Genomic DNA, 16599 nt, shown 5'->3' on the forward strand with positions numbered 1-16599 from the left:
GACCAGGTTTGCTGGTCTGACAGAGCCCCTATGAGACTATGGCCCCTAGTTAACCTTAAGGTCTGGAATTGAACTCACTTCTGTGGCTTCCAGCTAAACAATAGGTAGGCATATGGGGTGAACTTTTACATCAGGTAGATGCACTCCTTGGAGTGATCAGTCATGGGAGAACAGAAGGACAGTGTTTGAACAGGGAGATAGCTTGTGGGGGTAGGAGTACATGGGAGGAAAGGGCACAGGGAAAAGGTAACTACCAGGAGGAAGTGGGAAAAGAGCTGTTACATAGTGGGAAATTGCACTCATTGTCTTGAAACAAAATGTGTGTGAACTGCTGTATGGAAAATGAATTTGCTCTCTAAACTTTCACCCAAATCACAATAAAAATTGTTTTAAAAATTGTAGGTTCTACAGTCCAACTGCTTGGATTTGATTTCTGGCCTTACCATTTCCTATAAGCTGGGTGACCATAAACAACTGCTTCCATCTGTCCTTCAGTTTTCTCAATATAATAATTAGTACTCCCTCCAAAAAAGGATTGTAAAGATTAAATGAGTTAATATGTGCCGAGTACCTGACACATAATAAGTATGCAATAAATACTAGTTTTTTGTCAATGGAGTCTGAGGAAATGCTTAAAAATACACATTTTATCAGAATTCTCAAGTTTATCAACTGTTTTTTTCTCTTAAGACTCTAAGATCATCTCCTACACCCTTAGCAAAGTTTAATGCTCTTTCAGAACTACCATATCAACCTGCTGAACATAAAGGGGTGAGGTTGGTAAACATATAGTAAAAGGCATTGATACCAAACCTTTTAAAAAAGATAATGAACTTAAAAAATAAATAAATAAAAAGGCATTGAAACACAGTCCTTCCCATGTAGGTTGAGCACTGAACACAGTGTTCAACAAAGAGGAAGCTCTCTTTCTCCTTCTTCAAATACCAAGCAGTCACATTTACCATATGTTCTCTTTGTATACAGTTATTCATTCCCCCATTTTATTTTTTTAAACAGGAACATTATTTCTTTGTCCAAACGAAAGAAAATAGAAACTTGTTTTGATTGTTCTACCCTATACCCAGTGATGACATATTGCTTTCTTCTCGTTGATTACTACCTGGAGAGAAACCATGTTTTTGGTAATGTTAATTCAAGTTAGACCTGACTCTCATTCCTGTTTGGAAATTCATTCTTCAGAAAATAATTGGTTGAAATTAGGATGATGGCTTGTGTTGATTCAGCTTGGTTTTTTTCTATAGATCCCATTGAGTTTTTTTGTGGTTTTGTTTGAAATAAAGACTGTGGGTTTTTAAAGGTAACTTTCAGCTCTCATACTTCTTCCTTCTTCACATATGTACTAAATATTAAGCTTTTCATGGTTAAATATGTATCACTAGGGAATTTCTGGGGAGCTCTGGTAGCATAGTGCCTAAGGCCCTTGACTGCTAACTAGAAGGCTGGCGGTTCAAACCCACCAGCCATTCCTCGGAAGGAAGATGGGGCAATCTACTTCCGTAGTGATACTGCCTTGGAAATCCAAGGAGGGGTCGCTATGAGTCGGGTCCGACTCGATGGCACATAACAAAAACAACAACAGGGAAATTCTGTATCTATTTAATGACAGTTAGTGGTATCTTTTGCTGATAAACCCTATGGTTGACTTTGCATTGTTTTTCATACAATTGTTCATTCTTCTATAGTGACTTGGATATGCCATTTGCCAAATGGACCAAAGAGCAGGTTTGCAATTGGCTTGTAGAACAGGGCTTGGGGTCCTACCTGAATTCTGGCAAACACTGGATTGCATCTGGCCAAACACTTTTGCAGGCTTCTCAGCAAGATCTAGAGAAGGTAACTACTTACCTATTTTGTTTAGAAAATGGACACTGAGAGAAAGAAAATACGAATGCATGGCTTGTTGTATTATTCCAAAAAGTAAAGTGGATAGAAGCAATAATCACTCTTGAAAAAGTTTGGATTTCCTACTCCATGTTTGTTTTGTCTCATGGACTGAAAAGGAAGGACCTGGTCTTGATGAGACCTTATGGACATTTAAGCCACTGGGCATTTTTAAATGAAAAATAACTGCAGAGTCATAATAATAAGATTTACGTTCATATTTCTCAGAATCATTTTGTGGCTTTATTATTGACCCATCTTCTCAGTTTAATATCTGTAACTCTGGTGGTGTAGTGCCTAAGGCATTTGACTGCTAACCAGAAGGTTGGTAGTTCGGATCCATCAGCCACTCCACAGAAGGAAGCCTGGGCAATATACTTCCATAAAGATTCACTGCATTGGAAACGCAATGAGGGTTGCTATGAGTCTGAATTGACTCAATGGCAGTGAGTTTGGTGTGTTTTTTTTGTTTTGTTTTGTTTTTAAGATTCAACTTCACTTTTCAAAAGGAGGTGGGGGAGTTTTTTACATCCAGAGTCTCTTCTTTCCAATTATTTAGCATTTTGTACAAAATAAAAGTAGGATTCCTATTAGGCATACTACACTTCCTACTCTCTGCCAAGGATATCGGCCTGGTAGGGAACACCTACCCCACTGGTAAACTAACTGCAGTTCTCTCGGCTTTCTAGAGGCCTTTTCTCCAGCAAAACTTTAACTAGCCTGAGTTAATGTTCATGTTGTAGGAATTCATGTAATTATTAGGTCTTTAATGTGAGCTTCATTTTGGAAAAAACTTGCATCCTTTGCCACTGGCATCCAGCCCATACTGACAGAGTTATAAAACAAGTATTTCTGTTTATTCTTCCAGGAACTTGGAATCAAGCATTCACTTCATCGAAAGAAACTCCAGCTGGCACTACAAGCCCTGGGTTCTGAAGAAGAAACAAATCATGGAAAGCTGGATTTCAACTGGGTCACTAGTAAGAGGTTTTTATTCATAAAAAAATAATAAATATTACCTCCTTTTCTTTTTAATTGCATGATCAAGTTTTCTGTGGCAAGGTAACAGCCCTGATCTCTCTGCTCTAGGATGGTTGGATGATATCGGCCTCCCCCAGTATAAGACGCAGTTTGATGAAGGACGGGTAGATGGTCGCATGCTGCATTACATGACTGTTGTAAGTGATTTACAATGGAGCTTGAGGTAGTTTCCACCCCCTCCCCGAGAAATAACAGAATAAGCAAAGTACAATATTTTCACAGTGATTCCTTGAGAGTTTGAAGGTACTACTTCAGCACACATAGAAGGGAGGGAGTATCTCTTATTAACTTGAACTAAGTGAGATTTGAGGATTTGGTGATTGAGGCAACCTTGGGAAAATTTGAAAACCTAATTTAAGCTAAATGAAGCCTAATTTAAACTAAGCTACCCATAAATTTGATTTTATACAAATAGAAGAATGTTGAAATGTGGCCTACCCTTTAAAAGGGTAAATTTTATGGTATGTGGAGTATATCTCACAAAGATGTGAAAAAGAAGCAGAGTGTAGAAAATGAAGGATTTTGAAGCTCTGGCAGTTTCTAAGGCATGCATTCCTATGTACAAGCACATCCAGAAAGGCTACCCTTTTGACCTGACACCCATAGGGACTTTTCTTTTCTCTGTGTTTTCCTTTCTCATCTACTTTGGTCACCTGCTACCTGAAACCTTCCCACCCTTCTCATTTCAACCTAGTTCGGCTGATGCAGGATTTCCTGGGGGAAAGGAGAAGAGGGGAAGGGTACATTTTCACTTTGCTTCCTTCATTATTACACATGTCTAGTGTAGTAATTCTGTGAGTGGGTAGAAGAACTATTCCTACCTTTACACAGTGGGAGAGATGGATTCCTGGAGAAGTTTGTCCTAGGTTCCCTAGTACTACTGCTATCCTACTTAATTTGTTTTGCCTAAATGCCTGTTAGTGAGCTAGGCAATGAATTTAACTATTATAACCATCTTCTTATTTTAATGAATGGAAAGCTTTGAACAATAACTTAACTAACTTAAATAGGGGGGTTTTTCAATATCAAAGATACTTGGAGTTTAATTCATGGGATTTCTCCCTCTCTCTCTTTCTCTCTTTTCCTCTTACACTGGTGGGCACATCATATAAACCCACATGTAATAGTTGATGTATGTCATATGCTGCACAATTACTGTGTGCCAGACACTCTTAAACACTTTACTCAAGTTAATACTCAATTAATCCTCAACAACCTTTTAAGTTAGTACCATCCCCATTTTTGAGGTGAGAAAACTAAGGAATTGAGAAATTGGGTAACTTAGCCAAGATTCCACAGTTAGAAAGTGGTAGAGCATTTAAACCCAGGCTATCTATCTCTAGAGCCCTGTCTTAATAGCCTGGAACACATTTAGTAAATATTTGCTTGCCTACCTAAGTGTAACTAAGTTGAGCCCTAAAAGTCACCAGACATTTAACTTTCATGACTATAACAGAGTAAATTACCTTGGAAAATTTGGCCCCAGAAGTCCTAAGTCACAAAAAGACTGGTATCCTAGATTAGATCCTAGAACAGTAAAAGAACCTTAGTGGGAAAACTCATGAAATCTTACTAAAGTCTGTAGTTTAGTTAATTGTATTGTTGTTTATATTACTTTCTTCATTTTGATGAATGCTTCTTGGTTATATAAGATGTTAACAGTAAGGGAAATGTATATAGGACAGTGGGTATTTTATTTTTATTTTTAGTAAATGTTCCCACCAATCTATTTACTGTGTTCCTTAAAAACAAAATTAGCATCATAAATTTAATATTAATGCTTTAAAATACTATCCACCAAACAAAATGATTTCTCACTCATGCTATATAAGTTGGTTGACATTCTCTTTACTTCTGTTTGTCAGATGATCTTTAATAATTTCTGCAAATAGATTCTTATTCAACAGTGGAATATACATTATCTTTGTAACTCTTCTATAAGTCTAAAATTATTTAGAAATGAAAAGTTTTAAAACTCTAAAAAATAAAAAAAAATAAAAAAAAAGTCTGCTTTGGGTTAAAACAAAAACCTCAAACTCTGAGCTTTTCTAAAAATAACAGTTAATTTAGATTGTAAGCGTTATATTTTTAGATTTTTTCTAATCTCTGGTAGACTTTAGTTAGGTGAAATTAGCCTATATTGAAATGCCTTGAATGAGTGTCTCAATCTTACATTAAAATATGTTAAATGCCTTTTCTAACTTACCACAAGATACTACCTTCAAGAAATTAATCCAGCAAAAATTTAGGAAATAGATTTTGGCTGTGTTAGTAGCCTTAAGGATTTAAACTCTAATGGTGTTCATTATTTTTACCTTAAACATATTTCCATAGCAGATTATGTTTTTTTCTTCTTCTTTTTTTTTTTAATTTCCCACAAGAAATGTGTTATCAGTAAGGTGTACCTAAAATGGATATTTCCTTGTTTACTTGCTGGGTGTGTTTGACTATAGCTTGGTGCTTGTCTTAATACTGCCTCCAAAATCACCTTCTTCTAAAATAATTTGTTTTGGTGTGTTTGGGTGTTTGAAATTGTTTCTAGTAGCCACAGAGTAGTGAGTTTTTCCTTGAGGGGCTCGATTGATGTCCATACTTCTCACGCCCTCATTTCTCTTCTCTCCTTAACTTTCACCAAAGCCTTTGCACCAATTGTCAGTTCTTCCAGACTTGTTCACAGTGTTTGGTAAATAAAGCATAATAATCTAGAATTAGGGACATTTTGAAGCCAGGATGATAATATAACAACAGTAATACTCATGATTTTCCCCAAAACTGTGATGTGCCTTAGTTTAGAAAGCCAAGTCTTGATTATAGATGACTGTCACTCTTAGCTGTCTGCTAAAAGGATGAAGAGAGGATAGTTTGACCTGTGCCCTTCATTGTGCATAAGTATCTGCTTATCAAATCAAGCAAAAGCAAATCACCTTTTGTAGTGACGAAGCCAATGCTTTTCAAACTGTGATTCTCAGAGCCTTGGGTTCCCACAGTCCTATCTCAGGCAGAAAGAAAACTAGGTGGACGTCTTCTTCTGTTGGAACAACATTGATTTTAGTTCTCTTATGTAGTGGGGCCCTTGTGAGGATTTTATTTGGTTCAGGAAAAAGGATTATGCTGACAAGGCCTTGGGCATGTTGGCATAGGGGTTGTACTTTTACTCCTGTGTTCTGAAATTTCCCTGATAAAGTCCTCCCACTACTGGCCAGCACATTGAGCTCCTCTTTTTGTTCTTTTTTGCAGGATGACTTACTGTCTTTGAAGGTTGTGAGTGTGCTGCACCATCTTAGTATCAAAAGGGCCATCCAGGTCCTGAGGATAAACAACTTTGAACCAAATTGTCTACGGAGACGGCCATCTGATGAGGTAGCATTTTAGACTGAGGTTCACAAGCAGGCACTTTCCATCCATGCAGTTGTCCATGTATATAAAAGACAGACCCATTCAGTCTTGGAGTCAACAGAAAAAACTTATAATTTCCTCAGATCCTTAAATGCAACCTCATTTGCTTCTTGGGCTTTGCTTTCCTATATTCATTCCCTTTTTCCCCATTATAGTTCCATGTATATAATTAAGGCCAAGGGCAGTGTGGTGTAGTAAATTATATGGTATGGCTTTTCTATCCATAGTCTTTGTACCTCCCACATTACCATGAGCAACTGAGTAGCTGATTGTTAAAGTTATCTACCTGGTGTATTCCTGTTGGAGCAGCATGAAGCAATCTGGGAAGTTTGCTCTCTCAGGAGTGTAGAAGTCTGATGTTGGGATTGGTTAGTTTTGCCACTCTTCCAGGCTCAAAAGGAGCTCTTCTACAGACAGAAGGAGTCCCTCTTACTCCTGACTGAGAGAGATGCACCCCTGAGAGAGACGTGCTGCTGAGAGACACTTGCTGCTGAGAGAGGCACCCTTGCTGAGAGAGAGATGTGCTGCTGAAGAGAGAGATGAACTGCTGAGAGAAAGATTGCCAGCTGAGAGAGACTGCTGGCTGAGAGAGATGGCCAGCTGAGAGAGACAGAGCATGTTCCTGAACTTGAAGTGTAGTCTGTTGCTTCCCTAATAAACCCTGTAATCTGTGAGTTCTGTGTGGCCACTGCAGCAAATTATCAAACTCAGCAGAGAGGTAGTGGGTGCTGTGGGAGGAACAGTTAGTGACAAGGTTAGTAAGAGGGCTGGAGGATGGCAACATGTCTGGCCTCATAAGTTCAGGCCTTGGGCTGCTGATGGTGATTCTGTCTTCCTCTTATGGAGTTAGAGGAGATCAGAAGATGCTGCCTCCTTGCCCCTTTAGCAGGCAGTTTTCTTTTCTTGTGCTTCTTCCTTTTCTTGGATATATTTTTTTCCTGCTTCCTTAAGCCTTGGAGTTAATTATCACCATAAAGACTTCCTCCCTTCATTTGATTTGGTCTTTTAGTAAAGAAAAGCTTTATGTGTGTAAAAAAAAAAAAAGCTTGAGGACAAGGTTGTAATCACTTCACCACAGCCAACTACCCAGGGAGCAAGTAGTTGGACCTGTGGGCTCAGGACCATGGTTGCAGGGGACATCAAGCTCAATTGGCATAACATACTACACAAAAACATAGTTCTGCATCCTACTTTGGTGAGCAGTGACTGGGATCTTAAAAGCTTGCAAGTGGCCATCTAGATGCAATGATGGGTCTCCCCTCATCAAGAGTAAAGAAGAATGAAGAAAACCAAAGATGCATGGAAACAATTAGTCCAAGTGACTGGTACACCATGCAGTCCTCACCCTGTATGACTATGAGACCAGAAGAACTAGATGGTGCCTGGCTACCACTGTCAACCACTCAGAGGGGATCTATGGAGGAGATCCTAGATAGAGTGGGAGAACAATGTGGAACAAAACTTAAAATCATTTGAAAAAAAAAGAAAAAAGGAGGGGGGTCAGGTTTGCTGGTCTGCTAGAGCTTGATGGAACCACTGAGGCTATGGCCCCTAACTTCCCTTCAGGTCTGGAATTGAACCCACTTCTGTGGCTTCCAGGCAAACAAAAGACAGGCATGTGAAGTGAACATTTACATTAGGTAGATATACTCCTTAGAGAGATCAATCATGGGAGAATAGAAGGGCTTTGTATGCACAAGGAGACAGCTCAGGGGACAGGAGTGCATGAGAGGGAAGGACACAGGGAAGAGGTAACTATGGGGAGGAAGTGAGGGGAGCCATTGCATTGTGGGAAATTACAGTCAATGTCATGAGACAGTGTATGTGAGCTGTTGTATAGAAAGTGAATATGCTCTATAAACTTTCATCCAAATCATAATAAAAATTAAAAAAAAGAAAAAAGCTTGAAGTACTGTGACTTAAGTTCTCTAAAAGAGAATTCAAATTAACAAACACCTTTTAACCTTTGCTCTGAACATTTAGTAGGATATCAAGTAACTTTGCTCGAGGGGGTAGAGTGTTTAAACAGAACACGTGGGTGTAGTAATTGGAAGCCCATGGTCAGCAACTGAAGCTGTTGATGGCTGTTTGTTCTTATAGAATAGCATCACCCCCTCAGAGGTTCAGCAGTGGACCAATCATCGTGTGATGGAGTGGCTTCGCTCAGTGGACCTGGCAGAATATGCCCCCAATCTCAGAGGCAGTGGTGTCCATGGTGGGCTCATGGTAAAGCTTTGTTATCATTTCAAATTGACCTACCAGTTTGTTCCCTTTAATCTAAGAGTAGAATATTATCAGTTTACTTATCATCCTACAGTCATCTAACCCAAACTGCCTGCACTGTTTCTAGTGAATCTTTCCTTTCAAAGTATTGTTTTACAATTTTTTAAAAAATTTTCCAAATTTTATTTTTTTATTCATATCATATAACTTAAATATGTTTTATGTACATTTCTCTTTTATTGTCCTCTTGTACGTTGGATAGTATCTGGCCACTACCTCTCATAAGATCATGTTTTAAAACCCCAAAGAAACAGATTACATTTCTGCATACAGTTGTTGAAAAAGGAGTTGGCTTCCAAAGGCATCACAGAGGCAGAAACCCTGACTTCATGTTGCCTGAGGGCTATGTTTCAGGACCATCTCTACCTCTTATTTGTTATTGTTGTTGTTAGCTGCTGTCAAGCCAGCCCTTGACTTACAATGATCCCATGTACAACAGATCAAAATGCTACCCAGTCCTGCTGATGGATTACTGATGCGATCATTGTGATCTATAGGGTTTTTCATCAGATGATTTGCAGAAGTAGATTGCAGGCTTTTCTTCTTAGTCCATGTTAGCCTGGAAGTGCTGCTGAAACCTGTTCAGCATCATAGCAACACACAAGCCTTCTCTGATAGACAGATGGTGGCTAGGCATGAGGTGCTTCGTCTCATTGAAGCTGAGTTTCCCATATGGAAGGCAATAATTCTACCACTAAACCACCACTGCCCTCTACTACTTACTAGCTTGGGCAAAATAAAGAAAAGATACTTAAATTAAAGATGGAAGTTCACACCCTAACGACCTCACGGGGCTGTTGAGAGGGTCATTAGAGATAACCTTAATGAAAGAGTTTTGCAAATTACAAATTCCAGTACAAACATGTATGACATATGGTGCCTTATAGCACCATAAATAAAGTTCTTAACTTTCCTTACAGGTTCTAGAACCTCGTTTTAATGTAGAAACAATGGCTCAGTTATTGAACATACCACCAAATAAGACGTTGTTGCGAAGACATTTGGCCACTCATTTCAACCTTCTGATTGGTGCAGAGGCCCAACACCAGAAGCGTGATGCCATGGAGTTACCAGATTATGTCCTCCTAACAGCTACTGCCAAAGTGAAGGTTGGTTCAAACTTATGCCATTGAGTAATTGCCTGAAACGAAGACTCAATTTTCACTTTTACCTGCCTATCCCATTTTGAGGACTTACTAAATTTTGTGGATGGATTTAAGGTCTTCTATTATTTATTATATATCTTTACAAGTAGTTAAGGAAATGCGTTTTTGGAGGTTCCTGACAGTAGAAAGCTTTGCTCAAGTCAATTACTATATTAGAGTTAATGATAACAAAGAGCGTAATGTTGACTTCTATAATGGATACTTTGCCGATGCAGAGAAGCTGTGACTTAGGCCCAAATATTGATACAGTTGTCTTGTTTTTTAATTTTTCTGGTTCATAATTGACCAATCCAGCAAGTTTGAAAAACTGACTTAAGAAATGAAGCAACAGAGAGGTAAGCACTCCTTAGAACAATCAACTGTATGAGATAAAAAGGACAGCATTTGCCCAGAGATAAAGCTCAGGAGGTAAGACAGGATAGGAAAGAAGGATGAATGGAAACAGTAAACACAAGTAGGAAGTAGGGAGAGTGTTATTACATTGTGGGGGTTATAATCGATATCACAAAACAAATGTGTATGAATTGTTGAATGGAAAACCAATTTGTTTTGTAAACTTTCTCCCAAGTCACAATAAAAAGTTATTATGAAAGAAAGAAATGAAGCAAGACCTTCTGGGCACATGCTTCCATATCCTTATCTGGTTCTATCCAATAGAACTTCCTAAGGGGCCTGGAGCTCCCTCTTCTAAAATTCTCATTAAGGACCAGAGAGGGAACAAGATTTCCATCAGGCTGCAGAGTTCTGGGCCTGAGTTCTTTCCACTAATCCATGGCAAGGGTTTCTAGTTGGACTGGGGAAAAGTGCTGGAGTGAGTTTAGGGTTACGCATGTGCATGTGTGCAGCCATCACCATGCTTTATTTCCAGGACTTCCTTTATCACCCCAAACAGAAGCTCTGTGCCCCTTGAGCACTCACTCTCTGTCGTCTTCCTCCCCTCAATAGGCATTCGTCTGTTTTCTGACTCTGAATTTGCCTATTTTGAATGTTTCATGTCGGTAGGATCAAACAATGTTTATCCTTTTGTGTCTGGCTTATTTATAAAAAATAAAGAAAGAGGTGAAAGCAAGGAAGACCAACATAGAAGGGCTGTTTCCTCATTTGTTTGGATTCATGGGTCATACCAAATTCAGATTACTCTTTTTCCTTCTAAATCAGTCTTATGTTAGCTCTTCCAAGTTACCTGAACCATCTTAATATGAAGGTAGTGTTTACTGGCTCCTTCAGAAATATATACCAAGGCCTTTTTTGTGTGTGTTTGATGCCCTGTATCTGCCTGAGTGCCTTCTCTTTAGGCCCCTTTCTCCCTTAAAAGATAAGCCAGATTTGAAAAGCCTGAGAGACTTTGTTCTATTGAAATTCCAAGTCATCAGCCTGATCACTATCTCTTTAACTGATAGTCTCAGGCCTACCCAGTGACTAAGATGGAGTTTCTCTTCCAAGCATCACTGGAAGTTTTATCTCGAAAAGAACTTTTGGCAAGCATCATCTAGGATATGGGACCGTAACAGGCACACAGAATAATCATAGCCTCATGCAAATAATAAACACCATTTTCTTTTGCTGATCTTAAGTTGGGAAACTTTGGAAAATTGGATTCAGCCTGAGCAGCCACATTGCATTAAGTCCTATTTAATCAAAACAAAAGCTCTTAGCCTATTTTGCTTATCACAGTGAATTTTCACCTAGTGTGACTAAGGAAAACAAGCTTAATCTTATGATACTCATAACAAGAATCATAGTTCAAATTTGGATGCATCAATGATATCCCTATGATGCCTTTATTTTTGTTGTGCAAATTTAATTATCCAATTGCTTTTCTGTATAAACCCAAACCAATTGCCATTGAGTCAGTTCTGACTCACAGCGACCCCCATAGGATTTCCAAGGCTGCATATCTTTTTGGAAACAGAAATGCCTCACCTTTCTCCCATGGAATGGCTGGTGGGTTTCAACTGCCACCCTTTGGTTAGCAGCCTAGTGCCTTAAAGTGCCACCAGAGCTCCTTACTTTTCTGTATATGATTAGGTGATTGATTAAATCATGCATGTTCTTATCCTTTGTCATACGAATTTTACCAAAGTCCAGAATATTTTTGTTTGCTCTTCTTTTAAAGCCAAAGAAACTAACCTTCAGTAATTTTGGGAATCTGAGAAAGAAGAAACAGGAAGATGGGGAAGAATATGTTTGTCCAATGGAATTGGGACAGACATCAGGAAGTGCATCTAAAAAAGGGTTTAAATCAGGACTGGACATCCGCCTGTATGATGATGATGATTTGGACCGGTTAGAGCAGGTGAATGCAACACTATGTAACTATTTTAAACTTTCAGATTCAAACACTGTGTCTGCTAATTGAGGAAGTTATCTTAAATCCCTAAAAATAATAATAAAATAATAGTGAGAGTTACAGATTGCTTACTCAGGCACTCTTCTGTGCACTTGGTATTTACTAATGTTCATAGTAATCCTAAGGCTTAGGGAGTATTGTTATCCTCATTTTACAGATAAGGAAACTGAAGCACAGAGAGATTAAAAGTGACTTGCCCAAGATCACAGAGCTAGTCGAAGAACTGAGATTCTAACGTGCTAGCCTGTATCCTCTTAACCTATGCTGTGCTGTCTCTGTATTCAGGAAATCTGTGTATTAAACACAAGCCAGGAATGGATGGCTCATACTATCTTTGATACTTTTTAGATCAAATTCATAGGGCCATAAATTGCCCTCTAATCAACAATCCATTGGTGCCATTGTCAAAATCTGAGCATTAGGCTAGTAAAGTGTTATTCTTTTTTAAAAGTACTGTGTTCTTCCTAACCCCATTCAATATTATACATTATTTCTTGGACTTTTTTCATTTTGTTGCTGTGTCCTTGAAATTATATAAGGAATATATAATATGTGGCATGTTCTTTGCAGATGGAAGATTCAGAAGGGACAGTGAGACAGATAGGAGCATTCTCTGAAGGCATTAACAATCTAACAGTAAGTTTGTAAAATGAAGTTAAAATGTTATTCTGAATGTATCTGTCATGGATTGAATTATGTCCCCAAAAGCTACGTTGTTAACTTGGCTGGACCTTGATTCTCAGTGGTGATGATAGTTATATAATGATGTAATTTAGCAGTTAAGTAATGATATAAGGAGCTCTCGTGGCATAGTGGGTAAGGCATTTTCTTTCCTGCTAACCAGAAGTTCAGCAGTTCAAACCCAGCAGCTGCTCATCGGGAAGAAGATGAGGCAATCTACATCCATAAATATTTATAGGCTTGGAAACCCAGTGGGGATAGCTGTGAGTCAGAATTGACTCAATCACAGTGGATTTGGTTTTAGTTTGCTAATGATATAGTCATCCCCTGTGATGTGTTCTGATAATCAGCCAATCAGTTGTAAGGGGATTAGGGTGGGTGAAACACACTTATTCAGGACACAGCCCTAGTCTGATATAAGGAGAGTTTCCCTGGGGTGTGGCCTGCATCACCTTTTGTCTCTGCATAACTGTTCTGGTTACCTAGTGCTGCTCTGACAAGAATATATACCACAAATGTGATGGCCTTATCAAACAGGAGTTTATTCTTACAATTTGGAGGCTTTAAGTCCAAGTTCAAAGTGCCAAGCTCTAGGGGCTAGGTGAAAGCCCCTCAACCTGGGGTCCAGCTCTGCCTCCTGCTCCCAGCCCACAGAAGCTAGAGGCATATCTTCACTCAGACAGCTGCTGAGGCTGAGAAGCCCCAAGGTTGACAAGGAAAAAGGCACAGTCCCGATGTTACCAAACCACACGGCAGTCCATTAACTTAAGTCCACTGTAAGTCCCAAGGTCGGCAGAGCATAGCAGGCTGCTGAGCAACAACATGGCTACATGCAGGGTCCAAACGTGCCGTAGGCTAGAGACCATTCTCAAAGCTTCTGCTCAGCTGCTTGGGGTAGATCCCACCATGGAGTTGATTGCCAGTCTCATTGTGAGGAATAAATACCACCAGCTGCCCAGCCACTCAACCAGGCCCAGCCAAGTTGACACAAAAACATAACCACCACAATAAGTAAAGAGGAAGGGTGCTTGCTACCACCAAGAAAGAAGATCTGGGAGCAAAGTGTATCCTTTGGACCTGAGACTCCTGCTCTGAGAACCTCCTAGATCCAAGAGAACACTGATGCCAAGGCACATGGAGATCTCCAAGGGGCACTAGGCCCACAGATGTTAAAGGAGACAAGGACCTTCCCCAGAGTCAACATAGAGAGAAAGCCTTCTCCTAGAGCTGGCACCCTGAATTTGGATTTCTAACCTAAACTAAGAGAAATTTCTGTTTGTTAAATCGATTCACTTGTGGTATTTCTGTTATAGCAGCATTAGATAACTGAGATGGAATTTGGTACTGAAAAGTAACAGTGCTACTCTAACAAATACCTACAATGTGGATGCGGTTTCAGAGTTAGGTAATGGGTGGAGACTGGAAGACTTTTAAGGTGCCCAACAGTAAAAGCCTAGATTGCCTTGAAGAGACTGTTGGTGGAATTATGGATGTTAAAGGCAATTCTGGTGAGGGCTCAGAAGGAAGTAACTACAACACCAGAGATGGTGCAGATGGTAAGAAGCAGCAGCAGAGCAATGGCGGCAGCAGAATGAGGAGACTGGCACGAGACAGCATGGGAGCATGACCATCTGAGTGAGAGAGCTGAGTGCCTTTGGGTAGGAAGTTTCCTAGTGTAGATTGCTTCTGGGTATTTATCAGTGGAGCTGAGCTTGCCAATCCATGGAGCAAGAGAGCTGAATGCCTTCAGGCTGAAGCTTACTGACACAGTAGGGTGCCAATGGGCACTGATCAGTAGAGCTAAAGAGCTTTGTAACACTTGCCCAAGCAGCACTGGGGCTTCGGCCCAAGAGGCCCAAGTGACTGAGAGACCAAGGAACCAGGAAGCAGAAGGCGAAGAGAGAAAGAGAATGTGAACAGAGCTACCTGTCTCAAAGGGTAGGGCCATGACCTATGGGGTCTGAGACAATGGGGCCATGCCTCTGGGATTTCAAAGGCTTGGGCCACAGACTCCTAGGTCTCAAAGAGTCAGATCTTCACCAGTTTGGTTTCAGAATGTGCTGCCCATTCACAAGTGCCAGGGAGAAGAGGCTGGATCTGCTGCCCAGAGTTGATGGGGTGAGCTGCCATGCCCAAAAGCAGAAGGTCCAGGGGGTGGGGTTGCCATTCAGTTGGACTAGGAGAATGGGGCCACCCAAAGCCTGGGGAACAGAATTGCCATCCAGTGGTCCTACAAGGTGGAGCTGTAGCTCAGCACTGAGGGGCCTCCACTCAGAATCCAGAGAGCATGGCCAACACCCGAGTCTGGAGGGCAGGGCCATTGCCTAGATGGTCTCAGAGAACACAGGATTATTTTCAAGCCTTCAAGCCAATGGAAATTATTTTGCTAGTTTTTTTATTTGCTTGGTGCCCATTATCCTCCAGCTTCTCCCATTTGTAATGGAAATACCTACCTTGTATCTGTTCTACTATTGTACTTTAGAAGCAGATAGCTTGTATTCTAGATTCACAGATGAAAAGGTATTTTGCCCCAGGATTGAATTTAGACTTGGAGTTGATTTAAGACTTTGGGGATGATATAATGAGGTCAAAGTGTTTCGCATGTGACAAGGACATGAAGTTTTAGGGGCCAAAGGAATGTCATGGTTTGAACTGTGCCCCCCAAAAATACATGTCAACTTGGCTGGGCCAGATCTGAATGGTTTGGCAGCTAGGATATTATCTGGCAGTTATGTAATCATCCCCTATGATGTGATCTGATGCGATCAGCCAATCAGTTGTAAAGGGGTTAGATCATAGCCCTGATCTGATGTAAGCAGAGGTTCTGGGGCATGGCCTGCATTACCTTTTATCTTGTAAGAGATGAAAGGAGAAAGAAGCATGAGCAGAGAGGCAGAGACCTGACTACCACGAAGAAAGTAGAGCTGGGAATGGAGGACATCATTTGGACCCAGGGTCCCTGCACTGAGAACCTCCTAGATCCAGAGGAAGATTGAGGCCAAGATACATGGAGATCTGTAAGGGACACCAGGCCCACAGATGTTAGAGACAGGGATCTTCCCCCCAGAGCTGGCAAAGAGAGAAAGCCTTCCCGTAGAGCTAGTGCCATGAATTCAAACTTCTAGCTTCCTAAACATGAGGGAATAGATTTCTTTTTAAGGCTATCCATTTGTGGTATTTCTGTTATAGCAGCACTAGATTTCTCAAGTAAGTCCCAAAGGACTGCATGTATGTTGGAAAATGTGTAGTTTTGAGCCCTTGGTGTATGGTGTGTGTGACTCCCTGTCTCCTTGTTTTCCAGCACATGTTAAAGGAAGATGACATGTTTAAAGATTTTGCTGCCCGTTCCCCGAGTGCCAGCATTACGGATGAAGACTCAAACGTTTGACCACAGCACCTGAGGAGCATGAGGAGTCCTTAGTCTTTTTTCTGTATTATTTCTCCGTCACTCACAGTATATACAACGAGCAACAGATTGCATATCGGTTATAGTTCCAACTTCTCATTTTGAAGTAGAAATGGAAAGCAGGGGGAACATGCCTATTCGAAAGTTGCCATGAAAAACGAGACACTGGTGAATGAGAATATTATTTTTTTTTCTCTATTTAATGTAAAAATCTGTGATATATTTAAAGGGTTGCATTTAAGGTGAGTATTTTACCATAGCATTTCTACTCATATTCACAGCATTGAAGATTTGGGGGGCAACAACCAGTACGTGAATGATTTTATCACGTCAGTATTCATAGCACGTTTATGTAGGACACTGTAGGTATGCTC

General features: G+C 40.2%; 1 protein-coding gene across 1 annotated transcript in view; it reads left to right on the forward strand.

The window, feature by feature from the left end:
• PPFIBP1 (PPFIA binding protein 1) overlaps nt 1-16207 on the forward strand; it is a 115028-nt gene extending 98821 nt beyond the window's left edge. Inside the window, exons 19-27 of the mRNA XM_007949786.1 lie at nt 1704-1854; nt 2771-2882; nt 2992-3080; nt 6181-6303; nt 8440-8565; nt 9543-9731; nt 11905-12084; nt 12709-12774; nt 16121-16207. Of these exons, the coding sequence (XP_007947977.1) occupies nt 1704-1854; nt 2771-2882; nt 2992-3080; nt 6181-6303; nt 8440-8565; nt 9543-9731; nt 11905-12084; nt 12709-12774; nt 16121-16207 (1123 nt within the window). The remainder of the gene's footprint in view (nt 1-1703; nt 1855-2770; nt 2883-2991; nt 3081-6180; nt 6304-8439; nt 8566-9542; nt 9732-11904; nt 12085-12708; nt 12775-16120) is intronic.
• The last annotated feature ends 392 nt before the right edge of the window (nt 16208-16599 follow it).

This window comes from Orycteropus afer, unplaced genomic scaffold, assembly GCF_000298275.1.
Source record: "Orycteropus afer afer isolate SDZICR_OR568_19922 unplaced genomic scaffold, OryAfe1.0 scaffold00254, whole genome shotgun sequence".
NCBI classification, from domain to species: domain Eukaryota; kingdom Metazoa; phylum Chordata; class Mammalia; order Tubulidentata; family Orycteropodidae; genus Orycteropus; species Orycteropus afer.